Source organism: Rhinolophus sinicus, linkage group LG10, assembly GCF_036562045.2.
Source record: "Rhinolophus sinicus isolate RSC01 linkage group LG10, ASM3656204v1, whole genome shotgun sequence".
NCBI classification, from domain to species: domain Eukaryota; kingdom Metazoa; phylum Chordata; class Mammalia; order Chiroptera; family Rhinolophidae; genus Rhinolophus; species Rhinolophus sinicus.
Window position 1 is genome coordinate 22,928,149 of NC_133759.1, and position 19,966 is coordinate 22,948,114.

The 19,966-nt window shown below is 39.1% G+C and overlaps 1 protein-coding gene across 2 annotated transcripts in view; it reads right to left on the minus strand.

The window, feature by feature from the left end:
- Positions 1-19,966, minus strand: part of RARB (retinoic acid receptor beta) — a 668,790-nt gene that overhangs the window by 158,171 nt on the left and 490,653 nt on the right. Inside the window, exon 1 of one of the 2 annotated variants that reach the window (XM_019745273.2) lies at positions 5,222-5,912. The exons of the other annotated variant lie outside the window; for it this stretch is intronic. Within the exon in view, the coding sequence (XP_019600832.1) occupies positions 5,222-5,378 (157 nt within the window). The 5' untranslated portion in view covers positions 5,379-5,912. Of the gene's footprint in view, positions 1-5,221; positions 5,913-19,966 lie in introns of those variants that run through there. 2 annotated transcript variants of the gene reach the window in all.

Genomic DNA, 19,966 nt, shown 5'->3' on the forward strand with positions numbered 1-19,966 from the left:
CAAGGGACCAAGAGTCTTATCTTACTAAATGGGCCCCTTTTCAGCTCCCCATCCTGCAAGGCCAGAGAAATATCTAGTCAGCAGTTCCACTGCCTGTTTGAATTCCCATCAAAGAAGCTCTGAAAGCTCAAGATAAATGACATAATACCTGCAGACTCACCCTCTACTGTTTCCTAGGTAGAGAGAACTTTTGCAACTTTTTTTTTTTTTAAGTCATGTAAAAGGGTTTAAGGGGTGGGATGGGACTGGAGACATGCTTCTTCATGATGAAGTAAGGAAGCTGGGAAGGAAGAAGAGAATTCAGGGCAACATATTGACTGATGAGGTTGTGTTATTAGATCTTATAGATGGGGCAGGTTATCTCATCTCCTAGTTAACAAGTGGTACTTAGGCCAAGCCACTTACAGACAGAATACTGATAAATCTGAAACCAGGGTTAACTCTGCTCTCGTCTCCCCATCACCCTATTCCCAACGTTTTAAGAAGAAGCTCGCAAAAAACTGATACAGATTTGTGCATAGTAATTCAATGTAATAATTCCACCACCTTCTCTACTCCCAACACACACGCACACGCACTAGAGTCAGAAACCCAATCGTAATATTAAAATCCATTTTGCAAGTGAAGTCTTCTATTCATAGACCTATAGTTTGCCACAAAAGGAATTCATGTTCAGAAGAATGGCCCAGAAGCACGAGGCGATTTTCAGTAATGATAGAAAAATTAAGCTGTGAGCGCTCTGGTTATACTGACCATAGAATACAAACAAAGACTTTCTATGCCACTCCTGGGTTCAAGGGGCAGCCTGGGAGATGTCGTAATATTGAAATATCTGGCATATTTCAGTGATTTATGTGGGAATTGTGGCAGTATATTTGAAAGTGGGTTATTCTAGAAAATCAGAGATGTATGATTGCCACAACTACCCTGTAATTTGAAAGGCAAGATTCCACATTAATATCTTTTGGAAAGGTTTTTAGCCAAGATTTTTCAGATTAACCTTAATCAAAACTCCCATTTCCGAAATAATCTATTTAATTGATAGTTAACTGAATTTATATTAGAACATTTAAAGTATAAAAATGTCATTTAGGGAAAAATTTATTGGCACTTACGTGTACCTCAAACTCAATAGAAGATTCTTTTTAATATGTTCTAAAGTGAACACTGTATTTATTGTTTAATAAGTCCTGTGCGACTTGAAAAGAGTTTTATATTTTGCATCTTGATTTTATATCTCCATCTGCCTCCCAGAAAGTTACTTTCTAACTAAAAATTCCCAGCTTTTAAAAAAACTGATTTTAAAGATTTTAAATTCCTTGAGAACAGAATTTATAATTTTGATCATTTATCATGTTCTTCTGTTCTGAAATAGTTTATTGATGCTTGTGGAATATATAAAGGAGAAAATGGTAAGGTTTTCTTTCCCTTTCAGCCAACTCAGGGGCTTAACATGTTGAACATAAATTATAAACATCTGATATCCAGAAGAACTTTCTTTTACTTTTATGCTGTAAAGAAAAGTTCATGATGATACTGACTGGTTATATATGGTCAAAGCCAGGTTTCCAGAAATGAGAAGAAAACTGATTCAGGTCAGCTAACCTCTCAGAAATTGCCATTCTGGTCATTTATCTACTAAGAAAAAAAAAACGCCTGGTCCAGTGCGACGGCTTTGCATTTGGGCTGGAGAATCAAATTCTAAACTAGAGCTTCCAAATCAATTCCATAGCCAAAGTTTAAGCGGACAGATGTCTACCTCTTTTGCTGTTTTATTTTTGGAATCCACTCTTTTCTGGCGATAAAGTTTAAATTCATTCATTTTTCTTTTCTTCTAAGTTGCCTGTCAATACTTCCCTACCCAAAATACCAAGTCATCTGGATATTGACAGTATTTATTTTAGTATACATTTTTTGGGGAAAACTGAATTTTCTACTTGTTTTCAATCCACCCTGCCCTCTACTCTCTGAGATTTAAGCAAAAGTCCCTTTTCTTTTCTTCTCTCTGATGGTATTAGTTACCATCGTCATGTGGCCAAGAAGCAGAAAATTATGTCCTACTTTAGAAAAACAATTGAGCCTTTTCAACGAAATATTTATTCAAAACCCCATTCAATTCATATGGTGGCTGTCAGTCTTTATTTAGTCTCTCTTTCAGAGGGTATCTTTGATTTTGCCACTTTGACCCCAATTTATATCTCACTAGGAGAGAATTTAATACTGTTTAATACTTAAAATTCAGGTCCCAGGGCTCTGAAAAGGGACTTTTTCATTCCTTAATCATACATTGCTACAGTTTATTTGTTGCAAACAGATTATTTCCTCATTAATGAGCAAAATGCTATTTCAAAAAGAAAATATTTTCTGTCTCTCTCTTTCTTTTTTTTTTTTTTTTTTTTTTTGGGTGTGTTGAGTAGGGATAAGGCAAGGATAAGGGCCAAGAAGTTGTCACACTCATGATTTTGCTGAAAGCAACTATATTTAGATCACAAATATTAGGATTTATCCTATGCCCACTGAGCAATTAATACTGAAAACATCTGGAGCAGCCTAAAACCAAGATAATCCAGGAGGCATCTGAACAGAAATCTAGTGACTCCATACCTTCCAGGGGCAGTCTTAAATCGTATTATTTATACTGCATTCCCTTAGTAGCTCACTAATCCTGACTTCGCATTTTTATAACCAGCAATTCACAGGCCTTGCTCCAACCAGCAGCTGGTTGACATATCATTTTTCTGTCTTTAAAATTAAAAAAGAAAATAAGACTATTCTAACACCTTTCAAAGAAAGCTTCTGGTGTGTTTTACGTTCAAAGGGTTTACTCTAATTACTACACACAAACATGCACAGACACACACACACACTCACACCAGAAAAAAATCAGTAAGATTTCAAAACAAAATAGTTTTGGTTGGAGTTCAGGACTATTTTTTTCCCTCCTTGCCCACTGTTTCCTCTGTGTTAAGAGCACAAACAGATCTGCTTCTCATCAAAACAGTCATTAAGTAAAATGGAAAAGGTTGTGGCTTTTATGTTCTTACTTATACAAACGTACTCCTAATATGCTTTTATTTCAAAAGCTCTAACTAGTTGTGTCACCCTGAACCAAACACCACATGGCAGTGTTAGAATTTTTATTTATGCTTAAAAACTTGATCACTTGAACACCTAAACTAACCAGTCATAAAGTGGTTTAAGGAGGAGAAACCAGCTCTAAAGGAGTATAAGCAATATTTACATTTTACTCACTATAGTTGGGGTGTGGGATTCAAACCCTTGTGAAATTGATCACAATGATTCCTAATAGCCTCGCTTACAAAAATAAGACACTGGAATTTCTGAAATCCCTTTGTCAAATGCCTTTATTTACTTTTTCTAATGCAAGTTTCTTTGATTAGCTGAACTTTGCTGTTATCAACACTTCTCGCTTATCGGCAAGCCATAGGCGAATGACACATTTACCACTCGCTCTTCCTAGATAAGGCAAATCCCTTGTTTAACTTGTTCAAGAACAAACAAAGCTTTTTCCCCTACTCCTACAACTTAATGGGCATGTTTGGAGGGTTAATTACAAAAGGGAGACTGTCTACTTGTAAAAGCTCTATTAGGTCTAATAGCTATATGCCAGGTCTTGGGCATTTTTTCCTTTCGTTAAAAAGTGTTTCATTAGAACTTTCTCCTGCAAGAAAAAGTTTGAGAGAGCCCCAGTTCCCTGAGATTCCAAGTCAAATTGTTCATACTGTTTTAATTGCTAGAAAGGACAGGTCTAAAAGATCTGTTAGTGGGTTGGAAAATTATTTTGTAATGCTCAGTTTCTTTGAGTTCTCTGGAAAGAAAATAGGCAGTAGGAAAGAAAAGGCATTTGGGGAGCAGCTGAAGATTAAGACGCCTTCTGAAAACGATATTCTTTTTGCCCTGGTTATGGCTCTACAAAATATTAAGTCAGACAGCCAGACTGTTGGCATCAAATGGTTATTGATTTTTCAGCTACAAACCTGTTGATTTCCTGGCCCAAGAAGCAAGTCTGTAGCCTTAAGAAAAAGTTTCAGAGAGGGCAATTTAAATCTTGTCTTTGCCCCCACCCCATCCTCCTTTTCCTTCTCTCTCTTTAGATAAGCCACCATGTTATTAGGAAAACTCAATTTCTTCCAGTTAAACTTTGACCTCTTTGAAAACAAAGATTTAAAATGTCATTTTCAGGCTGATGCTCCAATGAATTGTCAAATAAAGTACTAAAAACATTTTGATAGATAGCTGAGCCATTTATCTAAATCACTGTCAGGACTGTGCTGCATCCTGCAGGCTCCCACTACTAAACCACCGAAGGTGGAATTTTCTGGGACTTCTGGTCATTTCTCAAGCCTGCAGCCAGGCTACTGTTGACCAGATGCGTGCCTCGGCACTGTGTCAGCATCAGATAACCAAGTAGTCAATATTTTTTTTAAAAAATCTGGGCTACCCCACTTATATTTCCTTTCCTCTAACCAATGTCCAGGTTCCCGGCTGAATTGCAAGATATGGAAATAATGGATGGCTCAGCCCAAGGGGTGTTCATTGCCAGTAGTTTTCTAGCAAAACAGCAACTTCTTAGAGCAACAAAGTGACTCGGAAAGGTGGCAGCAGGGTCAATGCTAAGAAATATTGCTTTTCCTTAGCAAGGAAAACATTGGAGGCAGCAGCTTTAACTGGTGGTTTATGAACTTCAGGAACAGCAGCCACCTTAATCAGGCTAAATTCCTTGCAAGGAAGATGTCATATTTTAATTACTTTGGACTGCTGAAACACACAAGGTGGGGACATAATACGACTGGTAGCTAATCCGAAGAACAACAAAATTAAATTCCCCTCTGCATACATCCTAGAAAAAACTGCACAATGTGCCAAACTGCCTTACTTGAAGAATGTTTCAAAGTCCTGTGGTCACCCTCTACTTTTTTCACCCTCCATGCATATTTTTAAAACTGTTTTCAAGAGACTGTAAGGTTGGTAAGGAGAAGACCCCGGGTCGGGAGGGGTTGTTTGGGAAGAAAACATCTAACAGGAAATTTTCAGCAGAGGGGATCAATATGCACACGCCAGCATATCACACCCTTTCAGCATTAAATCATTAAATCCTTTGTCTTGCTACCAGTGCAGTTTGTTTCCGATGTCTTTATTGCATGCAAGAGAGACAATTAATTTTTTTTTCTTGGTAGAAGAAGGGAAAAAATAAACCTACATTGAGCAGTGTGCCGATGCTGCCATTCGGTTTGGGTCAATCCACTGAAGCATGCTTTGAGAGCTTTCTCCTGGAGCATGCAGGAAGACGGACTCGCAGTGTAGAAATCCAGGATTTGCCCAGGACTCACTGACAGAACATCCATACAGTCAAACATGATCTCCCCTGCACCGAATGTCTGCAAAAGTGCTTATCCTCTAGGTGTGGAGGCAAATGGCATAGAAAAGTCCACCCAACTCCATCAAACTCTGCCCCTTTTTTGGCACGTAGGCTGTTGGTCTTTTTCCCAGCCCCGAATCATGAATTATGACAGACAAGCCAGCTAAAAGCCTGTAATTGATCCAAATGATCATTTACCATTTTCCAGGCTTGCTCGGCCAATCCAGCCGGGGCGGGGGTTCCCAGAAAGATCCCAAGTTCTCCTTCCAAGCAAATGCCTGCAAAAAGCCTTCCGAATGCGGTCCGGATCCTACCCCGACGGTGCCCAGACAAGCCCTGCCCGGCTCGCTCGCGTCTTCGCAGCCCAGTCCTCAAATAGCTTGCATGGGGGAATTCTGGTCCCCCCTTTGGCAAAGAATAGACCCTCCTGCCTCTGAACAGCTCACTTCCTACTACTTCTGTCACACAGAATGAAAGATTGAATTGCCTAATATATGCGAGTGAACTTTCGGTGAACCCTTCCCGGGCTGCTAACCTTCAAATGACCCAACGAGTCTGACATCACCAACTCCCAGGATTCTCACAGAGCTTAGAAACTCCCAGCAGCCCTGCAAACGCAGACAACCAGAGAGACAGGCAGCGAGCGAGCATGCAAGCGGGCTCTTTCTTTCCCATTTCTCACCTTAAAAACAATGCAAGAAGTGCTTTTAAAACGAGCAGGGGAGGAGCCAGGACACTGCTCCTGGTTCATGCTGAGCGCCAACTTCGCTCCCTTTACGCCTTTTTATTCACAGCGGCTTAGCTTGCAAGCGCATGTCCCCCCTTGCCGGCTCGCCTCCCTCCCACCCTCTCGCCCCCAGCCCACCCTTTAAATTCCTCTGTGCGCCTCTCTGTCTGTTAAATTCCTTGTAACTTATGTATTTTTCCACTCCCGAAAAAGTACAGGCAAGCCCTAAACTGTAGAAGAGAGAACAGCTACCCCTCGGGGAAGCCTTGGGATGAGAAACTTTCCATTTCATAGTCTTTTTCTCCTTAGCCCTCTTGCAAGTACTGGCTGAAGGCATTGCATTTGCTTGGGAGTGAAAACCCAGCTTTCTGCAGTCAGTTACTTTTTAAAAACTCTCAAGTCTACAGGCAGCATAAGGAGTAGTCAAGAATTAGTTATTCCTGTCCCAAATATACACACACACAATCACAGATATACAGGGTTTCAGGTCCCGATCTGAAAAAACATAGTATTGTGCTAAAGAACATGGATGTGGGAGTCAAACTGAACTAGATTCCCAAATCTAGTTCTGCCATTTGCCAGCCTTGCGATCTAGGACACACATTTAACCTCTTTGGGCTTTAGTGTTCTCATCTGTAAAATGGGGATATTACTACTACCCACCTCAGTGGGTTGCTGTGAGGACAAAAAGAAATAGTGCTTGAATGGCAGTCAGTACATAATCCTGGAACAAATATTAGCTGTGATTCATCCTCTTGTGTTTCAACAGGGAAAACAGAAGCTCAGGGAGGCTGAGACCTGCCTGAGGTCATACAGCTCAGAACCATACCTAGAACCCAGCTCCCTAGAATCCCAATCCAATGTGGAAATTACTTTGCTGTTCTCATGGCCTTGCACCCCGATAGCATGTTGGTGGCCTCTCTTATCACACATTCAGCCCCCAAGGCCCAATTAAACACATATTTAAAAAAGTGGTTAAGTATTTTATATCTCCAAAGGCCAGTTTCCACCAATACCAGCCTGATCTGGCTACTTATTAGAATAGTTTTAAGAGAAGAGGATTATTTTTGTACCTTCTACACTGACCCAACCTAGAGGAAAAAGAAGCTTTTCAGCCAGTCTTACAACACTGACAAGAACAGATGTAATATTTACAAATATACCCAGGCAGATAGAGAGTTTTAACAGGGAGAGCTAATACACCCGGAAGCCATTTTGCACAACTTGCTTAACGGATGCAATGGTACATCAAAGGAAGGAAAGTCTAGGGAGGAATTAAAACACCCTATTTCTCCACTGCCTCTCCAATATTTACTCACAATTCTCCCACAAAACAGGGTGGGCAAGTGGGGGGGCATGAGGAACAGCCTCCTTCCCCCTCACAGGGAACAATGCTGCTGCAGTCTCCTTTTTGTGGATGGTGCTAGAATGTGCATTTGGCCTCCAGGCTTTTTAAAAGCCTGTTGGGGGCACCCCTCCCCACACTGAAATGCTGCTCTGCCTATTGGAGTTGCTAAGTGGTACTCATGGTGCAACATGAAAAGTATGCATGACACACACTTACCAAGCCAAAGATCCTTTTATGAAGGTACATTAAAACAATTTTTAGCCCAGCAATCTCAGTTCTTGCCATTGAAAAGTCCAGCGTAATAAAGGGGTAAGATTTTGTTGAATCTATGTGTTTATTATTTTTCTCTCCCACTCTCTTTTTTTATATGGCCCTCATTTTGTAACAGAGCTATGTTATAAGAAACCCTTTAACTACAAAGAAAACACACACATTTTGAGCAAGGGGCACAGAGGAATTTACAAAACATTTAACACACTGTCATTAAGATAGTTGTAAAGATACTCAAAGCACCACATTATGTGGCAATTTCTGTGGTCCATGAGACTTATAGCTCCCACTGCTTATTTAAGATCCTCAGAGTTCCTTGGAAACCGGGCACACTTTGTACTCGATACTGGAAGTGGATGACAGTTGTTCACGGAGAGGAGAGGAAGCAGCTATAGCAGGAGAAACTAAGAGATGAGAAGCACGCAGCACTGCCAGGTGTATGTGTACAGCTCTCTCTCCCAGGAGAGGCCATAGCACTTCCTCGCTCAATACCTTCCAAAGGGTGGTGTGTATTGTTCACAGATGGCCATGCATGGTGTCCCCAAAATTCTGTTCACTGTTATTTCTTAAGGTAGAGAATCAGGCTCATTTAGAAAGGGAAACAACTGCTCCCAAATTTCTTACCTCAGTACTATGTCATGGCACAACAATTACAAAGTATATATGTGTGGTAGGGGTTAGGAGATTTGGTATTTTCTTTCTTTGCACAAGAAAATTTAATATTTATAATCACCCTAGGGTTCTCTTAATTGTAGAGAAATAAATTTGAGGCTTGAAATAAAATGATCAGTATTTAAGTCCTCACAGACCGAATATTATGGGTTTCTTATAATGCAACAGTATTCATCATTTCCCATCATGAATTAATTATGGTGATAGCAATTATTAGACCTATTATTTAATCCAAGAATTAATTTATAAAGCAGCCCTACAAATGAGCCACACATTTCTTATCATTTCATTACCTAGTAAATCTAATTCTTATACTTCTTGAAAACTTTATTCTTACTCTAAACTCATCTTAAATAAGATTAAGGAAAGACATACAAATAAGCCACAATTCCTTAAATATATATCTATGTACTACAGGTAGACGGTGCAAAATGGCCTACTTAATTTCTCAATAATGAGGTTTACATTATTGACACCTATTTTAAACATTAATCAAACAATTAGAAGAAACCTTTCCCAAATATTCTCTTGGTACAGCATAAAATAAGATTCTGATATGTGTCACCTCCTCTACAGTAAGTCCTCACTTAATGTTGTCAATAGGTTCTGCAAATTTAAGCAAAACAATGTATAATAAAACCATTTTTACCATAGACTACTTGATTTAAACAAGAGCGAAGTTCCTAAGGCATCTCATCAACATTATAATGAAATGACATCGAATGAAATGACGTTTTGAGGACCTACTGTATTTTCTTTGTGTTTGATCCATGATAAAAGAAACTGTAATAAACGTATTTCCAACCACACACAAACAAAAAAAAGCAAAAGTTTGAGACCAAAAGCCATTTTGTTTCAGAGTAACTGTGTACTTGTCAGTGTGACACAGCACATTTGAAACCCATAATCATAAAACAAAAATTTATAGCTAGGGTTCAGGGTCTTACATCTGTTTCTCTGGTTTTCGTACAGCAATTACCCACTGGACAATCCAGAAAGAAACACCATGAATCATGCTTTGCAAACATGTTTGAACTGGAGAGTTTTGTGAAGAAAGAGCAGACATCTCTGTGCAACAATATTGCAGCAGGATTGCAGCCAGCCATGTTCAAAATTGGTCAAATGCTTTGTGTGATGTCTAAATAAAATGATTCTTATAGGCGCAGACATATCCACCCCAGACACAAGTCATGCAAAGTACAGGCACACATGGGAGGGGAGTGTGGAGGGAGGGGGACACTGATTGTTCTAAAAAGGCACACCTGTCTCTTTCACGTTTTTTTCTTAATATTTATTTATTTTTACTGTTCAATTTATTTTTACATCATAAACTCCTCTTGCCACAATTCTGCCAGAAAAACAAATGGTTAGCACTGAGCGAGTGTGTGTTTCGGCAAGGAAAACAAGGCAGGGAAGTGTTGCCAGCACCAGGCTGGGGCGGAGGCTATTCCCGGAGCTGCTTTTGTGTTGGTAGCTGGGAGAAGTTCTAACGTGCGTCAACACATAGAAACTGCTTATGGCGTTTCCATCTAAACACCTGTTAATGGACCAGGACCATTGATGGATCTCATACCAGACGACACCAGAGCACTTTCCTAACATCAACTTGCAAGGTGGCTCTATGTATCAGTGCAGAGACTGGGTCCTTTTTAGAACCCCAAGGAACATTTGTTTTTCCCCAAACACTTCTCGCCACCTTGAGTGTTGGCCACTATGACCTTCCTTCATTTGGTTCCTTTCTCTCCAGCTTCCTGCTTTTTCTAGTTTCTTCCAGTAAGCCTTCCCACCTGGTTACTTAAAAACATCATTCCCCCAGGACAAGAGGCACACGTCTCTCTTTTCATACTTCTCAGTTGTTTTGTTTAGCATTTCTCTGCTTTTTCTGTGCATGACTCATAAAGGTATTTCTTAAAGCCCAACAGTTTCTGTTGGTCCCAACTTGAAACTTAAATACATCCCTTCCTGAATGCCTCAGTACTGAGCAATGAGCTGCCAACAATTTCTCAGCTCACTGCCACTACCGGTGGCATCATTCAGTGATCAGTTTCGGGGAGACTTATCTTTGGCTATTTCCTCTCGTTTATTTCCCCCACTTTTAATTTAGATTTTAAAAAGTAATATATATTCATAAAAACTCAGTCTAGTTTCAAAGCTCTAAAATGAAAAGCAAATATATATTATATATAATACATATTATATATAATACATTATATAATTATACATATATATATATCCTCTATGTACTTAATCAATGTTAAGTACCTACGATGTGCTAGTCACTGCAATAGCTGCTAGGCATATATCTGTATATCTTTTGGGGAGGATTGTTTGTTGTTTTACACAACTATAATCAAATAATATATATTGTCCTGTAACTTTTTAAAATTTAGCAATATTTCCTGAACATCCCTTCATGATAAACAGAACTTTCTCATTTAAGAAATGAGTACATATAGATTTAACTTTAAAAAACCAAATAGTAAGTATCTCTTTACATTAATACACTGTAATTCATTTAACTAGTGTCCAGCTCCTGGACATTGAGGTTGTTTCCAGCTTGTCAGTGTTCTAAGAAGCCCTGTAGATATGTATCCCAAAACATCTACTGGATAAAATTCTAGTAGCGGTATTACTAGGTCAAAGATGATGTGCATTTTTAAATTTGATGGCCACAAAAAACTACTCCCAAATTGTTGTGCTAATACATATCCCCCCTTTGTTCTAAAACAGGGGTCAATAAACTTTCTCTGTATAGAGCCACAGGAAATATTTTAGGCTTTGCAGGGATACAGTTTCTGCTCTAACTACTCATCTCTGCTGTTGTAATGTAAAGAAGCCATAGACCATATATAAATGAATGGGCATGGGTATGTTCAAAAAAACTTCATAAAAACTAGCAGTGGACTACGGCTGACTCATGGGTTATAATTTGTCCACCTCTGTTCTAAACTAACATTTAACAATTTCACCACATTCTACAATGCCTTGTCTCTATAAAACGTACCTATATACATTTAGGTTTTGTGAACACTTGAATTTTCCTTCTCTTTTAAAAGCTTCACCCACTTTCAACGTGTGTACCACATGAATAATAATGGCTCTTTTATTATATTACTTCATCCAGAATCGTGTCTCCTTCTGTCTTGATTCATAATTTCCCACTTTCCTACTTCACTTTCTTCACTTCCTTCTGTAAAAACGGGCATGGGATTGCATTTCTGCCTTCAAATGAGACCAGATGTCCCTGTACTTTCTTTTCTCGACCACCAAACCTTGCTTTAACATCCATTATTTCCATCAACCTTCCTTTCTTCCCCCTACTATATGATGGTAGTATTTGGGAGATGGAAATTTAACAATGACTCCTGAGAATATAAACATCAGTGACACCACCATGCTACAACATGCCCACGACGCCCCTGTATTTCTCTGCCTGAATTGTTTTTAATGTCTCTTCTTAATACATCTTCCAATGAGCTAAGATTAGATGTGCCACCCAGTTGGCAGAGTGCTTAGAAGAACAGCAAGACTCTTCTCAAGGACAGAAAAAGCACAAAGGATTCTGAGTGCTTTGCAATTATTTCATGTTAATATTATTATTAATAAAGGTTAATGTCTATAACTGAGATGCCTAACTTAGTTCCTAGTTCAACACTTCATTTTTTGAAGATCATACATAGGAACAGAGGCTATTAGTTGGCTCTTAAACTGCTGTTTAAATTAATTAAAATTCAATACAATTAAAAACTTAGTTCCTCCGTTACACAAACTGTATTTCAAGTGCTCAAAAAAACCACATGTGTCTAGTGGCTACCATTTTAAGGACAGCACAGATGTAGCGTATTTTCATCATAGCAGAAAGTCCTATTGGACCATGGTGCTCTAAATGTTCAACTTAGTGCCTGAGGAGGCAGTGTAATAACATGGTATGTGGGACCAGAGAGTCTGAACATCAACTGACTGTTTGAACCCCAGCCTCCCCTCTTATTCATATGATCTCCAGCAAATAATTAAACCTACATGCCTTAATTCTCTCACCAGTAACATGGAAATATTAATGGTACCTATGTGAAAGGGTCGTGGAAAAGATTCAATGAGGTAATACAAGTTAAATGTACTTAGAACAAGATATAGCAAGTGCTTTAAAAATGTTAGTGGAATGTCTACAAGGAGAAAATGAAGTCAGAACTGCATCGCTCAAATACTGCTCAACTACTACAGCCACCAGGTACAGAGAATCTTCTGTCAGGACAGTAATTTTCAACCAGAATGCACATTTTCAGGCTGTGGGGTCCAGGCATATGCAACTAGGGCAAGATTCCCAAGAGACTTTGCTATATATGCCTTGTTATATACCACTGTATTGAAGCGTGTGTTTGTATGAGAGAGAGAGAGAGAGAGAGTGTGTGTGTGTGTGTGTGTGTGTGTGTGTGTGGTATAAAGGAAGATGGTTTCTTTTATTTTACAAAGCAGACACTGAGTCAGAATGGCAATGAACTGTTTGACAACCCCCCTGCTGCTCCTGAGGGAGGCAGGAAATATGTCACATGCCTTGCCGTTTTCTGCAGAAGTGGTATTTAACTTCAGGAACATAAGGCCAATTATGGCTAATAAAATGGCAAAGATATTATACAAGATGGAAGATGTGTTATTATCCCATCCTATCCTATCCTATCTGATCCTACCTTTCCATTCCATCCATTCATCCATCCATCCATCCATCCATCCATCCATCCATCCATCAGTCCATCCATCCATCCACCTACTCATTCATCTACCTGATACCCACCCACACACCCTCCCATCCATTTACCCATCTACCAATACATCTGCCCTTTTAATTATCCACTCACTTGTCCATCTACCCATTTGCTTACCATCTACCCATCTATCCATAATCTAACCCATCGTCTACCCACGATCTAACCACAAATGGTAATAAAGAGAGAAAGGCTTTTTGGCAGGCAATATGTAGACTAGGGAGAGGGACAAAAGTAAAGCTTCTCAGATTATGCATGTGTCTTTTTCTAGAATCTTTGAAAAGGATTTCCTGATGAGATATGCTGGCAGAAATAAGGTCAAAGTCACCGGCCACTGGAGATTTCAGTTAAACAGTTTTGATAATCAGGTTGCAGCTGGGGCGCCCCTTGGATCTAACACTGTTGTCTAAGAGCATCCCAGGATTTGAAATGCTAATGAAGCTAAGTTCTATTAGCAACACAAAAGTTTCTGACTCTGAGAGAAAGCTAAAGGCCCGAAAGGGATTTCCATCAGATTCTACAAGCAAAGGGAATGTAAAAAGTGGCAAATACATTAGAGAGGCCATTGGAGAGAGGATGGAGTTTAAATTCTTCCTGGTGTCCGACAGAGAAAAAGTCAAATAAAAAAGCCCAGTGCGATTGAGTGGGAATTGTGAGGGTAACAAAAATCCAGATAGAAATCTCTGTGAAATTTCTGTCCAGGAAACAGTAATATGTATATACATACGTTTCACACATACACACACATTCAATGAATATAACAAATATTTTGGGTGAAAAACGTCATTTTCTCTTGCCTTCTAACTGCAGGGTATACAGTCACCTTTTCAACCTCTACCTCAACTCAGGGTTTTGATAACTTCTGTTTGAGAGGATAACATGGTGGTTTCCAAAATTAGTTTTTGACATTATTTGCTTTTTTTGTTTTGTTAGAGGTGCTTCAAAAGAGATTCGCAAAGATTTTTCAGAAGGCAACTGTTCCAAAATTTAAAGGAAACATATAAGCCTGGGAGGGCAAGAAAGTGAAAGAATAGACAGAACTGTGAAATATTCCCCCTTCTCTGTTTAAGCAAAACATGATGATAAAATATAAGACTGCCGCAATTATTCCCAAAGCATTGCAATTCTAGGGCTCCCCAGCCAGAGCTACAGGAGAAAAATTTCTAGGGTTGGGGCAAAGTAATCTGCATTTTAATCAAGTTCCTCGGGTATCCTGCACACTAACGTGTCAGACCCTCCGTGCTGGTGACAATTTCATTCCACTTGGTGAATGACAAGAAAGAAGCCTTTAGAGCACTAGCTGTTAAAAAAAGGTGAGTTGCTAGGTGTGGAAACGGCAGAGCTCTGAGCCTGGAGTGAAACCTTGGCTCTGTACTTAGCGGCTGTGTGGCTTTAGGTAATCTCACAGTCCTTCTGAGCCTTCTTAGTCTTCTCATAAATGAAGATAACGTCTAGTTCAAATGATAAGGTCCACTTCAAAGAAAGATAATGTTGAAGAATTAAATGAAATAACAGATGACAAAGATTTTTATAAATCTCTAAAGTATTATATAACGTTAGACATTACGATTCACACATTAGGTAAAAACAGAGAGAAAAATATTTTCTCCTCTTTTTATAAACTCCAGCCTCCCTTCTAATTCATAATCCCCTTTAACAATCCACAATAACAGATTTTTAGCTAAGCACAGGGCTACCCATGAAACGACCCCGTTGGCACCCCCATAGTAGAAGCCGCTCCAAGTCCCTGGCCTCGCCTTTACTTGACCTTCCTATAGCTTAACAATAACAGATAATCCCCCTGTGGCTTGAGCTCTGAATGTCCCCTGTTCCACCCAGTTCCCTATTTTAGAAAATTACCCTGAAATTTATGATTAATACCCTTAGGCTTATCAATCACAATCTCTATGGTCTAGCATTCTTTCCAGGCTAATTCCATCATTGTGCCTGGGTTCCTGACTCCACCATAGAATCACGTGGCCAGAGGGAAGGCTCCATACAGACCCCGAAACTATCACATAGCCTCTAGAGGAACACCCAGATTTTCCTTTAAATACCCCAAGCTGGACTGAGAATATTAAGGCAATCTTTGGAGGTGTTAACCTGCTGCCTTTTCAGGTCACCTGTGCTCCGATAATAAATGCTTATTCTATGACCCAACTCATGTGTCGGTCTATTGGCTGAGCAGCAGGCAGCATGAGCCCCGGGCTCATTTTGCCTCCGGTTTCACCCAGATACAGACCACATTTCCCAGACTCCTTTGCAGCTAGGTAGTGACTATGAGACCATGTTGTTATCAACAAAATGTGATCAGAAGTGATGTGTGCAAGTTCCTGTCTCTTTCTTAAAAAGTGATTTCCCACCTTCCGCTTGCTATCTTTCCCTTGCCAGGTGGGATGATGTGGGATTCTGCATAGACTATATAGATGAACATAACAGACCAGGGGAAGGTAAAGCAGTAAGATAGAAGGGCTCTGAGTCCCTGAATGTGCATGTGGAACACAGCTACCCTGGTAGCTTGGACCATTTATCTGTAGATAATCACACTGAGAGAAATAACTTCTACCTTTTTTATGCCATCATAGTTTGGGGTCTCTTTTGAAATCAAGTTTAATTTATATTCTAATTAATCAAATCTCTTTTGATGTGTTTAAAATAAGAAAAAAGATGATCTTGGTGTTCCTCATGCAACTGCCCAAACCCTGTGAGGTCTAAAAGGTTAAAGACCTGTCCTTCTTCCCTAGTTGGACCAGGGTCTTCTCTCTTTTCTTGCCAGAAGACTGGTCAGTGGCAGGGAGCACAGCTAATTTCCACTCCCACCCATGCTCCAAAATTCAAAGACAAATGACAGAGTTTTTCATTTGTTTTTCTGTGTGGCATAGACAGAATGTGATAAAACTCTGAAGAAGCCCTCACTTCTAACTCTGAACATTACCAGTAACTTCCTAGGAAAGGCTGCCATTCAGGCTTAGTCTAGTTCTAGCCATATGGGTTGCATGTGGAGTAAGAGACAGCCTACAAAGCTCTAGCGTGGTCACATGTGTCATTTGTGGCAAATCTAGAGGGGGAAGGGCAGGCTAGCATGTCAAGTTTGGGAGGCCAGAGATCTAACTTTCCACTAACTGCTTGTGAGAACTTGTCTGGTCTAATTAGTAATATGAGCAGGCTGTTGTGACTTACAGTGGCAAATATATGGCTGAGGTGCCTCCCATGAGCCCATGACAGAATTACTAATGTGTACGTCTGAAATATCTGGGTAAGGTTGCCCAACACCATACTAGCCCAGAGGTTGGCTCTATCCAGTTCACTTTGATGGCCTCAATAATAAGGACACATCACGACACATAGTACTCCTTCAATAAATGTTTGTTGAATAAATAAATGAATGAATAAACAAATAGCTCTACCTGGAAAATACTGATTAATGGAGCCAGGTACAACAATCTACTATTTCCAGGCAATTAGGTTGGCTTCACTGTAAGTAACATAAAATTTGGACTAGTTATTAAACACAGCATTTAAAAAAATGAAATCTATGGCATAAGCTTTATGTTTTTAATTCACTGATAAGGAAGTTCAACCTATATGCAGACCAGGAAAAAGGACAATCATTTCAAAAAACAGTACACAAGATCCATCCATGTTGTCACAAATGGCAAGATTTCCTTGCTTTTTATGGTTGAATAATATTTCAGTGTGTGTGTGTGTGTGTGTGTTGTGTGTTGCATTTTTTTTATTCATTCATCCATCCATCAGTGGACTCTTAGGTTGTTTCCATGTCTTCACTATTGTAAATCATGCTGCAATGAACATAGGGGTACAGATATCTTTTCAAGTTAGTGTTTTTGTTTCCTTTGGATGAATACCCAGAAGTGGAATTGCTAGATTATATCGTAGTTCTATTATTAATTTTTTGAGGAACGTCCATACTGTTTTCCATAGTGGCTGCACCAATTTATATTCCCACCAACAGTGCACAAGTGTTCCCTTTTCACCACATCCTTGCCAAAACTTCTTATGTCTGATAATAGCTATTCTATCAGGTGTGTGGTTTTGATTTGCATTTCTCAGATAGTTAGTGATGTTGAACATTTTTTCATGTACCTGTTGACCATCTGTATGTTTTCTTTGTAAAAAAAAAACTATGTTCAGATCCTTGCCCATTTTTAATTGGATTGTTTGTGTTTTTTTTCCACTATTGAGTTGAACATGTTCTTTAAATATTTTAGATATTAACCCCATATCAGACATATGATTTGCAAATATTTTATCCCATTTGGTAGGTCGCCTTTTCATTTTGTTGATGGTTTCCTTTGCTATGTACGTTCATTATTTTGATTGTGATGATGGTTTCATAGGAGTATATATCTGTCAAAATGTATCAAATTTTATATTTTAAATATGTACAGTTTAATATTTGTCAATACTACTTCAATAAAACTGTCATAGAAAACACTATTTAACAAAATTTTTGACAAGCATAGTAAAGACACTAACCCTTGAGGATAAATGCTGACCATGCCAGTGTGTTGTAGCTAAATACCAACTAGTCTTGGTTGCAAAAATGCTCAACTCTATTGGTTTTCTGGGAAACAAACCTTCAGACCACAATGCAATAACACAATGCATACCAGCATGGCTAAAATTAAAACAAATAAGTAGTGATACCAACGGTGTGCAAAGATGTGGAGAAATCTGCATTTTTCATACAGTGCCAGTTAAAACGGAAATTTGTACAACTATTTTGGAAAACTTTTTGTCAATATCCATGAAATCTGACACACCTCAAACTCCAGGACATAATAATTCCATTCCAATGTACTGTGTTTCCCCGAAAATAAGACCAGGTTTTATATTAATTCTTGCTCCAAAAGATGCATTAGGGCTTATGTTCAGGGGATGTCATCCTGAAATCATGCTAGGGCTTATTTTCCTGTTAGGTCTTATTTTGGGGGAAACACGGTATATACCCAACAAAAATGCACGCATATGTTCATGTAAAAAAACTGGTCATAGCAGCACGGATCATAATGGCCCCAAAGAGAAATCTACCCAAATATCTATCAATAGTAGAATGAATAAATAAAATACGATGTATTCCCCAATAGAATGCTATACAGCAAGGAGAAAAAAATGAACTTCAACTATATGCAATAGTGTGGACAAATGCCACAAATATAGTGCTGAGTGAAAGAAACCAGAAACATACAAAGTATAACTGTATGATTTTATTTATATAAAGTTAAAAAATAGGCCTAATAGATTGATAAGTTTAGAAATCTGGATACCTGTTACCTTTGGGTCAGGATTAGTGGCCAAAAGGAGGTATTATACAAAGGGGCTTTTGGTGTTCTGTTTCTTGATCTTGGTGCCGGTTAAATGTATATGTTCACTTGTTAAAAAGAAAAACAAAAACCCAAACACCGTACTTATGATTTGTGTACTTCTTTCTATGTATATTTCAATAAAAGTATTTACTTAAAAAATAGAGTGGATGAGATAGATGACTCACAGACTTTTTTTTTTTTAAGTCCTCTCAATTGGTCCTTGGATTGAAAAAGTTTGAGAACAACTACTCCAGTCAACAATCTTGAGAGAGTAAGGAGCTCTTACCATAAGCACGTCAAACACTGAGGGGAAGGGGTGCTGGCGAGCCTAGAAGTCACTGCAGAACTAGCTTTGAGTATTTAACTCTAAAGTACAAAGAACATTTTGATGAAACCTCATGTCAGCACCTATACAACCAGGTTCCTTGGTTAACACCAACATCTAATGAAGAAACACCAAAGCCTCAATATATCAGGGTATCATTTTTAATCTTTTAAACAAATACTGAAGAAATTAAATATAGAAGAAGGAAATGAGCGACAGAGGGCAAAAGAAAAATAAAATATGCATTTTCCTCTAGATCACTGTCTGCTATCAATTTTTCCACCAAGAAGTATCTGATCACAATGTATAAAAAGAAGCCAACAGTGATTAGATAATTTATAGAGTCATTTCCAGGGAGTCCCTGGCTCTGTAATGCCCTGCAATGACTGTTCTTCGTGCCACCTAAAATTTCTGGATGACACAATTTTTAAGCAGGATCGGTGATACCACATGCAGTTTGCCATCTCCCCAATGTCAGCTGCTTCTGCCCCCTTCCTCACCCAGCCTCCCAGTCCTGGGCTCTGGCTGCATTGCCCTATTGGACAGGAATCTTTCCTGCATTCTCCCTTTTCCTCAGAGCCTCCTACTGTCTCTCTCTGTTATTCCTGCATCTTTTGGACTTGCCGCGAGGTTGGGTAGCTGAGGACCTCCTCTCTGGATGCCCAGGTATCATTGTCCCTCCAGCCAATAAATTTTCTTTTTCGATACCATCCCATCAAGACAGATAGGGACAAGGCCAGGCCCTCAAGGACCATTCTTTGACCTTGATTTAGAGTACTGGTTCTCACTCAGGGCAGCACTAGTCTTAGGAATGCTTCGCGAGTCTTTGGGAGATATTTTTGGTTGCCTGTTTGACTAGGGGCACTACTGACATTAACTGCTAGAGATGTCAGTTGTTCTGTACAGTGAAGAACAGCTACCCATGTCCCACACAACTTTAGAATGTAGGTAATACATTTCAGGTAAATAACCTGAGCCTAGAAACAAATTCCTTCTTACACACATACACAAACTATTTTCTATGTGGTTTTAATACATACTTGATCTTCCAAGATGGCAATTGCCTTATAGATTGAAGGAAGAGTGTATTTTGTATTGAGCAACATGTTACCAAGAATTGTTCATCATTTCAGAAAATCATGTTTATTCACCCAAAC